General features: G+C 30.4%; 1 protein-coding gene across 1 annotated transcript in view; it reads left to right on the plus strand.

Annotated features, from left to right (window-relative positions):
• Positions 1-13,278, plus strand: part of Dip-C (dipeptidase C) — a 29,644-nt gene that overhangs the window by 8,303 nt on the left and 8,063 nt on the right. Inside the window, exons 5-14 of the mRNA XM_067288921.1 lie at positions 1,029-1,076; positions 2,697-2,758; positions 8,465-8,509; positions 9,153-9,228; positions 9,305-9,351; positions 9,749-9,817; positions 9,888-9,965; positions 11,494-11,642; positions 11,946-12,130; positions 12,203-12,313. Of these exons, the coding sequence (XP_067145022.1) occupies positions 1,029-1,076; positions 2,697-2,758; positions 8,465-8,509; positions 9,153-9,228; positions 9,305-9,351; positions 9,749-9,817; positions 9,888-9,965; positions 11,494-11,642; positions 11,946-12,130; positions 12,203-12,313 (870 nt within the window). The remainder of the gene's footprint in view (positions 1-1,028; positions 1,077-2,696; positions 2,759-8,464; positions 8,510-9,152; positions 9,229-9,304; positions 9,352-9,748; positions 9,818-9,887; positions 9,966-11,493; positions 11,643-11,945; positions 12,131-12,202; positions 12,314-13,278) is intronic.

The following is a 13,278-nucleotide window of genomic DNA, read 5'->3' on the forward strand; positions in this document are numbered from 1 at the left end:
CATGAATTTTAGAATGTTGAAATTTTCAATTGATTTTATGCTTTTCATTGGGTTTACTTTAATGAAAACTAATAGTGCAATTTTTTCTTCCTTGTCCTAGCTTTCCTATCAATTGGGTGTTGTTCTCCTTACTCTTCGACTTCAGCTTTTAGGACTGTCACTGTATTTTTGTTTTTATACGTTAATCTTTGTATTTAGTAAAGTGTATTTAAACATTTTTAGGTAAATGTTGTTAAATGTTTTTTTAACCATAGGTAAGTAATCATTTGAGGACAGTTTGATTTGGGAACAGTTTGAGTACCAAAATATTGGCGTATTTTGGTACTCAAACTGTTCCCAACTCAAACAATTTGGTATTTGAACACAAATTCTGGAAAAATTTGCTCAATCCTCTATTGACCAAACACAAAGCACTAGAATAAATTTCTGATTGATAACAGTTTACTTTTTATTTTGTTATACATAAAGAAACTTTTATGGTTAAAATTTAAAAAATGAAGAAGACGTTTCTGATATTTCTGGTCGAGATTTAAAAAAAACCAAGATAAAGACTATACTTTGTTAAAAGAAAACACCGTCGTTTAACTAAAATTAATATTATTTCATAGTATAGTACTTCTAATTGTGATTTTTAATTAATTATTGATTGCTATAATAAAGATATTTCTCTTAGTAACAAGAAAGAATAGTATACTTTTGTTAACTTCTGGAACCTAACCCTATATTTTGCACTAGTCCTTTGTTTTGTATGACACAGATTTGCATAACACAGCATTTTTTCAGAGCATATCTACTGTGTTATATGAGGGATACCCGTATAATAATTATTATATTAAATACTCTGAGGATTGTATATTCTCGAAATAATTGTAAAAACAAAGATGTCTATCCTTGGATATAAATGCATTATGTAATCATAATTATTAAATTGCATTTTAATTTCTAAGAAATATGATTATTGAATTTTATGATTTCATTCTTTTTATGATTAGTTATTGCTGTACCAATATAAAATTTGAATTTTTCAGATTGAAAATGTATTGACTTCATTGCAACCTGAAGTATTATTAACTCTCGTGAGTATTATTTTAAGTAAAAACAATGGGCATGGCTTAGTTAATTAATAACTAAATTATTTTTAAACAAAGCTAAGTAAAAATATATCTTTAAAATTTGTTGTTTCTTCTATTATTTTGATTTTATAAAACTGTCTTTAATTTCTTTTGCTTTAGGTGATATGTTAGAACATTTATTAGTATACACAAATTTAAAATTAGCCTATTGTAAAAGATAACTAAAATATTTTTCTACACAGACATAAGAAATCTATACTGTGAGCTAGAATGAACTGCATAGACCATTCTTGTATTAAGAAAAGCAATGGTATCAATAAGATGTGATTCATTATGTAAATATTTTTCTCATTTCTTTTCCTCTTATCCTCAATGTCTGATTGCCTTTAACTAAGGTGTTCTGAGAGAGTTTGGATTTATTATTCACTAATGCTTCAAATGCTGATTTATCACAGATTGGAATTTCATGCATAACCTATCAACAATTTATCATTGTTTATAATAATGCAAAAATCTATTAAAAACATTATTTATCATGATGACAGTTGGGGTGCAAAATTTGTCTTTAATGATTACAATATTAAAAATCATTCAGATATAATTAAAGAATTTCAGTAATAGAATGCTCGTGCAACAATAAAACTTGCACCAATGATCAAATCAATCAGATCAATGCATAACTCTTAAGAAAATTTTGAACTTGCTGCTTCATATAAAAATGCTTTAGTATATAATGAAGATTTCAGCAGAAAACATTTCTAGTATAAAAAAGTGTATATTGTAATTGTTGATTGATAAAAATTCCAATTTTTATCAATATTGATATTGACCTTAAGGACCTTAACATGTTAACATAATATCCATCCATACTGATGTCGTATGGATGGAAAGTGAAAGAAAATGTCAGTTGTTATCAGCTCTAAGAATTGTTTATTTTTAATTAGATATTGTATTTAAAAGAATTTTTTTAAAAATTTGGTGGCCAAGTAGCTCACGAAGAAAGATTGGTCATCAAAAGTTGTATTCCAGAACGGTGAAAGTGAATAAATGGTAACTGTTATTTCGACAGACTGTCTCTCTTATAAAACTTTAAATTAAAATTAATGTTACTAATTTTAATCAGATATTAGGCAATATACTGATAATGTGAATGTATATCTCTTTAATCCGAATAAATAAATCTGGTAGACTTCCTCATAGCTATCAGGTTAGGTACTCCATGCATTCACATTACATATATACAGCTACCACATCTGACATTGAGAAGAATATACTGATATTTTGTGGGCAATGCCCATTGATGATTTATTTGAAAGTTATCAAAATATTTCAATAAAAAGTGACATATTATTTCTTACAATGAAACTCTAACTTATATCAAAGTCAAATTTTTTTAAACATTGTTTCATTTATTGCAAGTTTTTAGGGATTTGGTAGTAATTTTTATCTTAATATTTTGTAGCAATTGATTGTTTTTTTATGCTGCATTTTATCAAAATCTTTTTATTATTTATTGAGTTTGTGTATTATAGTGTCTTAAGATATTTTTGAATTGTATATATAATAATATCAACTACAAATATTGTAAGTATACATATATAAATGTTATTTTTCCATTTCTAGAAAGGATTAAATACGGACAGTGGAAAGATATCGCGAGAAGCTGCATTTGACGGCATTGGCAAGTAAGAAATCCGATAGCATTTAATTATGTTAATTCTATATCTGTATATAAAACAAAGAAGTATATTACAATGAATTAAAATTTATATATAAACTGTCAGTTAGAAAGCAAATAAATTGCCATTAATCTTGATTAATTGAAAACAAAGATTATCCAAATTAATAAATTAATAGGATTTGGAAGTTTAAATGCATTAATATACAGGCAATGTTTTGACTTTTGGACAACTCGCTAATTCATTCATTTTTAACAACAGACAAATGTTTCTGACTGTTATTTAGAGGCACATTCAACCAGTTTTTGTTACAGATAACAAAGGAGCCATTCATAAAAATTGAACAAAATAGACAATCTAATTATTTAAATGCTCTAATGTACGATAATTAAATAAAATATTATTACTACTAATAAATTGACGATTTTGAAAATAACACATTAAAGAATTACAATGAAGTAAAAAAGGTAGAGTTTATAATAGACTTTACCTTTTTTATTTATTTGATAAAAAAATTTTAAGTATAGTATGTAAATATAAAATATTTTCATAACCAAAAAAGATTTAATCTATTGATTTAACATTTTAAATAATGCTTTTTCTAGTTTATTTATGGAATTCTCTCTATTATTATGGTTTTCCATGGAAAAATATGGAGAACTTAAAACAAATTTAAGTCAATATAGAAAGATTAAAGTAAAGTAGTAAAGTGGACTGTACCATACTTTCTCCAGGATTTCCTTTTTAAATCTAAAGATGTTTTTAATTGTGAAGGAAGCAAACATTTTTTCATTTTTAAACTAACCAAACTTGTATATCTATAATAATAATAATAATAATAACTCTCCCATGGTCACTACCTGGTCGTGGTGGGAGAGCCCAGTAATTTTACTGATCCATAGGGCAATGCAGGCTGGAGCATAAGCTCCTGGTAGGGACACCCATGCCAGTAAGGTCTATGGGGAGAAATGAAGCTAAGAGTGACCACGCCCACATTCTGTGGAGATATTCATCATGGTAATAACTAGATCAAAGTGTGATACCGGCTCGGACATCGCCCGGGTTAACAAGGTCCGCGTTCGTGGGTTAGGCAGAGGCTCACGTTCGAAAAATAGGTCACAGTCTCCCTTGGTTACCGGTGGCGAAAGCAGCACCGGCCCAAGCATGGCTACTGCAATGCCCTCAACAGATGTGAGGAACCAACCCAGCCTTGGTGTTTCTGTGGCAATGCATCCACAGACCACAAAGGCTGGAAAACCACGCCAACGGATGAAATGGACAGTAGAAATGAACGAGTTTATCATCCGTACTTACTACACCATCACAAAACTCGAAACAAACATGACAGCATACAGACAACAACTACACCATAGATTCACACAACAGTATCCTCATCTCACTGTCACCGAACAAAGGGTTGTTGATCAAAAAAGAACAATTATACACAACAACCTTATTCCACAAACAACACTTGAACTTATCAAACAACAGGTTGCTGATCAAATACATCAACAGACAGAAACATCTAACATTAATGAAGATCATGTAACCTGTCAGGATAATCCAGCAACAAGCATTGATAATAACACACATACAACAATTACCACTAATGATACTACAGACACTTCTTCATCCATTACTGATAACATAGACATGAATTTAGTTAATACGCTCTCACTTATATTTCAGGAAACACTCACTAAATATACAGGTACAGATCCCACACAACGACCACGAATACCAAAAATCAACACGTCAAAGGAAGTAGGAAAAACACTAAATTATGTAAACACTCACTTACTACCACACTACATTCATTCAATTTCTACACTCGCAGACATTCATACATTAGTTTATGCTGGAGCAGTCACAGTAGTGACACACCATGGACTGAAAGTACAATCACAGACAAATACACAGAAAACACAATTCTATCACAAGCCTGCCTGGCAGAGAAGAATAGAAACACAAATAAATGACATTAGACAGCAATTAGGCAGGCTAACACAATACACTAAAAACAACATAACACCCAAATTAAGGAAACAGCTCAAAAACATTTTCAAGAAAATAAAAACACACACAAAACATGAACATCACAACACACGCATTACAGAATACATTGATACACTAAAACAAAAACTTGCTGCCAAAGCACGTAGACTCAAACGATACAAAACATGTACACTACGAAAACAACAAAATAAATTATTTACAAACAATGAAAAACTCTTTTACAGACAAATTAATAACAAAGCAAACACTGATACACAGCACAGTGGCACACCAACAGAAGAAGAACTCACAACATATTGGTCTTCTCTTTGGTCCAGTGCTGTCACGCACAATGCTGATGCAGGCTGGATCGAGGAGGAGAACAGAAACTTGCACAACATACCAACTATGCCCTGTGTTGAAATAAACATACATGATTTCCAATACACTGTTAACAGAACACACAACTGGAAGACACCTGGTGTAGACAACATTCACAATTTCTGGTACAAAAAGTTTACATCACTGCACCAGGAACTAGCTAAACATCTAACACACATCATCATCAATCCACAAGACATGCCAAATTTTCTTACTCAGGGCATCACCTACATGAAACCTAAAAACAACAATACCACAGACCCCACACAATACAGACCAATTACATGTCTTCCAACACTCTACAAATTATTGACATCCTGTATTGCAAACAAAATATACAAACATGTTGAAGAACACGACATTCTAACAGAACAACAAAAAGGTTGTCGTAGAAACCACAGGGGATGCAAAGAACAGTTACTCATAGATTCAGTCATTCTACGGCAAGCACACAAACAACACAGAAACATACACATGGCATATATAGACTACAGAAAAGCATTCGACAGTGTTCCACACAGTTGGCTGCTACATATCCTACACATGTACAAAATACATCCATCACTCATTGCATTCTTTCAAAACACTATGCAGCTCTGGAGAACAACACTACATCTCAGGGCCCATAACACTTCCATACAAACAAACCAAATTTTTATTAGGCGAGGAATTTTTCAAGGAGATTCCTTGAGTCCTCTCTGATTCTGCTTAGCCCTGAACCCATTATCCAACATGTTAAACAACACGCAATATGGTTACAATATCAGACACGAAAAAACAACACAGTTTACACTGTCACATCTCATGTACATGGATGACATAAAACTTTATGCATCCACACAAAAACAACTTCATCAACTCCTACAAATCACACATTCATACACCAAGGACATACAAATGAAATTTGGCCTAGATAAATGCAAAACACTTCACATAGAAAAAGGAATCCTGAAGAAAGAAGATTTTGCACTTGGAAATGGAGACATTATTGAATCCATGGAAGAGGGCGAGTTCTACAAGTATTTAGGATTCCAACAGGCCAAACTAACAGAACATACACAAATAAAGCAAAGATTAATTAAAGAATACCAAAGTAGGTTAAATGCTATTCTCAGAACACAATTAAATGCAAAACACACAGTTAAAGCAATAAACACATATGTCATCCCAGTACTCACATATTCTTTTGGAGTTATACATTGGACTCACACTGATCTTGAGCAACTCCAAAGGAAAACAAGAACAACACTTACTAAGCATAAACAACATCATCCTAAATCTGCCACACAAAGATTAACCCTTCCACGTAAAGATGGCGGACGTGGCCTGATTGACATAGTTAACCTTCACTACAAACAAATACAGTCACTGCGAGAGTTTTTCTACAAAAAACAAGAAACATCACAATTACATAAAGCAGTAACTCTAGCAGACTCGAATAACACACCATTAAACTTACACTCACATCATATGGACACAACACAACATATAAAAAGCATAGACACCATTAAGCAATCGTGGGCTCGAAAGGCACTCCATGGCAGGCATCCTTATGATCTGGCCCAGGATTTTGTTGACAAAACTGCGTCAAACAGCTGGTTAGCTCGGGGATGCCTGTTTGGGGAGACAAAAGGATTCGTGATTGCCATACAGGATCAGGTCATAAATACTAAAAACTACAGAAAACACATACTCAAAGATGCAACACTCACAAATGACACATGCAGAAAATGTCACATCATGCCAGAAACTATACAACACATCACCTCTGGTTGCAAGCTCTTGGCACAGACAGATTATTTACACAGACATAATCAAGTAGCAAATATAATACACCAAGAGCTTGCAAAGAAACACAAATTAGTAGACATCCACGAACCATACTACAAATACATTCCACAGACAGTATTGGAAAACAACACGCACAAAATTTACTACGACAGAGCCATAATCACAGATAAAACAATTTACCACAACAGACCAGACATCACACTCATTGACAAACACAATAAAATCACATACGTTATAGACATATCCATTCCAAACACTCACAATATACAAAACGCATGCACTGAAAAAATTAGCAAGTACACAGAACTCGCCCAAGAAATAAGGCATCTGTGGAGGATGGATAGGGTGCTTATTGTACCTGTTGTTCTCTCCTCTACAGGTGTCATACCACACACACTACACAAAAGCCTGGGCACATTAGAATTGAATAGAAACACATATATCACTCTACAGAAGGCCACTATATTGAATACATGTCATATTGTGAGAAAATTCCTGAATACAGACACACACACACTGATACACTTCTTTAATTTCTGGTTTGGTTACTATGCCTTTACTTTGGTCCGGCATAGTACACAGCCACCGGTGTTAACCGAGTATATCTCACTTAACCCAACATAATAATAATAATAATATCATCATAAAGTTTTAGCTTAAACTAAACATTGCATTCCAAATTTTTGATGTTTTTGTTTATTGTTGTTTCTCATTTCTCAAGAATAGTGCAAAATTGCATTTATATTACTGATGAATGGCAATTTGATTATTTTTTGTATCCTAATTAACAATCCCATTACTCTGCAGAAATATATTTAAAATTTGAAGGGCTTCACTAAAATTAATTTTCACTTTTGAATGTAAATTAAAACATTTTTTCTGAGTGTATTTTTATATTGAATGTATAAATTTTGAAAATAAAACATGGCACCAGGTTGATAACATTTAAGCTGTTTAGTCAAGGAAACCAATTTATTTTAACATTATTTAATAAGGAACTTCTTAGTTATAATTTAGGCCATTTACTTATTTTTGTTTATTTTGAATTGTTTTCTTTCGTATTTTAAAATTGCTTATCTTTTATTCTAATTATTTAAATGCTCTAATGTACGATAATTAAATAAAATATTATTACTACTAATAAATTGACGATTTTGAAAATAACACATTAAAGAATTACAATGAAGTAAAAAAGGTAGAGTTTATAATAGACTTTACCTTTTTTATTTATTTGATTAAAAAATTTTAAGTATAGTATGTAAATATAAAACTTTGTTCTCACGGAAACCATTTTTTTAATTATTACAAAATATTTTCATAACTTGCTTTGTTGAGATAGGATTTAAGAAATAATAATTAAAAGTATTATTATTTTGATTTAAAATAATAATTTTTGCATAAAAGGAGAATAAGATTATGTTTGATATTTGAAATCAAAAATTTGATAAAGAGAAGAGTGTGTTATTTTCCTAATTTATTTAAATTTAAATTTTGAATTTACTTTATTGATAAAATATTCATTCTGTTTTCTTATCATTTTTACAGATTTACTGTAAACAATACACTTCTTTATCCAGAAATTGTGGAATGGTTAAATATAAATTTCTTTTTCTAATATTTTAACGATTTTAAGAAATCTAAATTATATTTTTACAATTAATACCTATTTGTTTCCATTTTATTGTCATATTAAATATTTTAACAACAAAATATTTGCACAGTAGACTCGCCTTATTGCAACCTTCAACGTAGACTTATCACAAATTAAAGATCAACAGAGAATGTTCCACTATTTTCTCCTAAGAATAATATATTGTTCTATGATGAATATAAAAACTTGTAAATGATTATGGTCTTATTAGTGAAATTCCATCATTTAACTGACTAAAAATGGAAACTTCTAGGAAGACTATAAAGCTTTGTTCTAGCTTACGGCATGCATTTGTGTATTATTGAAAAATCATAGAATAGTTTTTAGAAGTTTTTAAGGATTTTTTTAAACTGTAAATATTAAGAGAAATTTAGTGATTTGAAGCTTTGGAGTAGTTTTCTTCTGTAGGTATGAAACTATGATGTAATTTGTACCTTTCTGTCAAAATTGGAAAAGGACTATTTGACACATTTGCTTTGAAGGTTCTCTAAGAGAATCTACTGTATTAAAAACACTTACTGTACAGTTTATCAACATCATTTTTTTAAAACAACTTTTTTAATATATATATAAAAATTTCAGTCGTGTTATCAAGACACCATATGAAATAGAAGTTTTTAGGTATACAAACCATATTAGCAGCGAAGCACACAAAGAAGTATGTCGAATTTGTCATCCATTTTTGCAAACTATTAGAAGAAATGTTTATGTTATCGTATTACATTTTCTATTAGGTAATGAAACAAATAAGACCAGGAATGAAAGAATATCAATTGGAAAGGTAAATTATTTTCCTACGTGTAGGTATGTGCCACATAATGACGGATTACATATGATGGTCCTGTAAGATTATAATGGAAATAAAGTTCATAGCTATGTGTACTTTTCCTATGTTCAGATACATAAATATTTATCATTGTGTTATATGTAACCCATATGATTAGTAAGCTTTATAGATTTGTCTGAGTACTGTACATGTAATGATGATTGCTTAACGACATATTTCTCGAAACATATCCTGTCATTAAGCGGCGCATATCTATAATAAACTTTTAATTAACTGTACAGTGCAAACTAATAATACTATTTCTGTTCAGAGAAAGTTTTTGACCTCAATAACATAAATTTATATGTATATATGTACAGTTTGTACTAAAAGAATTCTCAATTTCTTTTAGCATATTCTTGCATTATTGTTATTATACAGGAGGAGCTCGACACGTTTCGTACACATGCATATGCGGCAGGTAATTTTGTTAATTAATGTTTAAATTTCCAAAAAATGCATCATAAGTTAAATATACAGTTTATTTCTAGTGGTGAAAATGGTGCAGTTTTACATTACGGGCATGCCGGTGCACCAAATGATAAGACTGTTCAAGATGGTGATATGTGGTATGTACTTTAAATTTCCAAATTTTTAATTATAGGATAAGATAGTTTCTTTTACATTGCATTAAAAGAGAAATTTTTAAATGTTAATTTCCTGCTTTAAATGATAAAATAATTATTATACAGTGTCTTTCAAAACGAATGCTATCATTTTAAATTACTATAATTATTTTAATGATTAACTGATAAACATGCATTTGTGTACCATTCGATAGAGTAACTGTTTGATTTTCATCTAGCATCTGTATTCAAATAGTCTTGTCTGCTGTCTAGGAAGCATCATAAAATACATTTTATGTTATGCAGTTCAGAATTGGAATCAGTCATCATTGCGCAACATGATTTTCAATGATTTCTGTTTTTCCTCTCCTCCCAGACAATTTCAAAGTAATCCACCATTTTAGGCATACATCTTATTGCACAATGACAACCAATTCTGACTTTGTAGACTGCAGAACACAAAATGCCTTCTCTGTTGCAGTGTCACCATTTTTGTTTACAACTTTTCCTAGAGGCAGTAGGGAAAAAAGACTTTCTGAATACAAATGGTAGATGAAATTTGAACAGTTAATCGATTTGGTGTGCAATACATGCTTCTCAGGTAATAATTAACATTGCTACCATTTTTGAATTGGTGTAACTTAGAAGACCATGTACATGTTGGACTTAATATCTTAAAATATAAAACATTTTGTTATATTCATTAATTACTAAGATCTTCTGCTTAGTGACTTGAAAAATAATTATAATCTAGTTATAAGTTTTCCACAAATTAATAGGAAAATTTGAATTACAAAAAGGCTTTTCTTACATATGTTGTCTTTTACTTTTTTTTTTTTTTAAATCTTTATATGTAAGTTTTACAAGCAAACTGCATTTATAAAATAAGATTTTAAGAGATTTTTTTTTAAATTCAGTTTCAATGTCTCAACTTTTGAAAGGCAGGTTTACACAACATGACTGCTACTGACATTTTCATTGACCCAAAAGCATGCAAACCAGACTGCTTAACAATTCCGACATTTACAAAATCTGCTAGCATATGACTTTTGAATCATTTTGAGAATGTTCAAGAACATACATCTCTCTCAGGAGTCAGAATACAATCTAAAACATGATTCTGATACTATCATTGGTTGGTTCAAAAATTGGACGAGAAACATTTGACAGATTAGATTTTCATGACAGTGTGACTTGTTGAAGCAAGATTGTCATAAGTTTTGTTCAAAACAAGACAAATCTGTGCATATTGCAGTTTTGAGTGAGTGTGAATAGTAGTTGTATCATGTAAAAAAAGCCTTTAATTAGGGAAGGTCTTTGCAGTTTGCACACATTATGACAATACTTGTAAGAAGAATTTTTCCTTGTAAAAGTATTTTAAAATGTTTTAATTTCCTTCAAATAAAATATATATATATTAAAATTTTATAATTTTAAATGACTCATTTCAGAGTCCTTTACATAATCGTTTTATACTTAAAAATAGAAAGAATTTAAATATAATTTTTAAAGCCGTTTTATTATTTATTAGTCTGTTTGACATGGGATGCGAATATAATTGCTATACGTCGGACATCACCTGCTCATTTCCCGCTAACGGTAAATTTACGACACAGCAAAAAGCCATATACGAGTCCGTTTATAAAGCTAGTCGTGCTGTAATGAAGGCAGTTAAACCAGGTAAAAATTATAATTATTGTATATTTTATATCGTGTTATCTCTATGGATCGCAATTATCTTGTGGCATTTGTAATATGAAAAACATGTAATATTTCCATTTTATTAGAAGTATTGCATGTTGTTTGTCATATTAATAAAAGCCCTAACAATGTATGTGTAACTTGTAATATATTTGTCAGTGTGGAGGAATTATAGATTAGTCCATCCTAGATTAATCTTCTCTTGCAGAATTTTTTAAATTATAATATAATATATATATATATACACACACACACACAATATAAGAATTGCAATAATTGTAGGTGTTTCTTGGGTCGACATGCACCTATTGGCCTGTCGAGTTCAGTTAGAAGAATTGAAAAAGCATGGTTTATTGAAAGGCGACATAGAAGATATGATGAAGGTCCATCTTGCGGCAACATTTTTTCCTCATGGTCTCGGACATTTCATGGGGTGTGACGTACACGACGTCGGCGGTTATCCAGAGGTACAAACTGTGTTTACATATAAATGCCTTTTACGTATTATAGTTAAACAATTTTATTATGTATGACCTTAGGGCGGACCAGAACGAGTAAACGTTCCTGGATTAAGAAACTTGAGAACCGCTCGTCTCCTCGAAGAAGGGATGGTATTAACTATCGAACCTGGAATATATTTTATTGATGCAGTAAGTTACTATATGTAAATACAAATACAATTACACAAATTTTACTAATTTTACACAAACTTTATAAATTATATAATAGTAATTTTGTTATTTACTGAACTGAAAGTTTATCAAATTGGAAAGTTTTAAAATTAAGATACAGAGTTTTTTTTAATAGCGGCTAAGCTTTCTAATTTGTAAACCTAAACCTTCAGATGCAAAAATATTTTTCATGTAAAATATTCAAAAAATCTTTCTCCTGTAGACTTCCATAATCATGAAGATATTGAACATGGGAGATAATGTCAAAATTGTTTCAATAAAATGAAATATTTTTTATTTGAATGAAGAACGGGACTGACAATTGGAGGTTATTGGCACAAACTTGTATGCTTGCTTTGAAAATTATAAATACAGATTCTCTGAATTGAAGAGACTGTTTTAGGATCATGTTTACATCAATATTACACCAGTAATGGATTGCAGATTTTTATTTGTTGTATATCATTGAATATGATGACAACATTTTCAATTTGCTGCTGATTGAAGGTCTCTGATTTTACTCCATTTCTGCTTGTTAGCTTTCAGCTCAAGCAGTCCATGCAGTTTGTATGGTTACATCTCTCCATTTGAATGAGACTTTTTTTTTCCCCTCAGACTTTTGTCATCTCTTGGGCATTGGTTGAGAATTTTAAGTATTCCTCTACTGTTTTCTCTTCTTATTAAATGACCAACTTAATTCCATTTTAATTTGTGAACTAATATGATTACTACAGTTATTCTTGCTTGTAATTCAAGTGCATCTTTTTCTACCTTGTTTCATGATTCCTAGTATATTATTATTATTATTATTACATCTAAATTAAATTAGAGATTGAAAATTAAATTCTTACAACCTTGTTTTATTAAATGAAAAGTGTCCTCAAAATGAATGAAACTTGACACTGTTATATGAGTAACTTTGTTTCTCAAAAACGTTTTTGAGA

This window comes from Centruroides vittatus, unplaced genomic scaffold (assembly GCF_030686945.1).
Source record: "Centruroides vittatus isolate TY-2023 unplaced genomic scaffold, ASM3068694v2 scaffold_944, whole genome shotgun sequence".
Classification (NCBI taxonomy): domain Eukaryota; kingdom Metazoa; phylum Arthropoda; class Arachnida; order Scorpiones; family Buthidae; genus Centruroides; species Centruroides vittatus.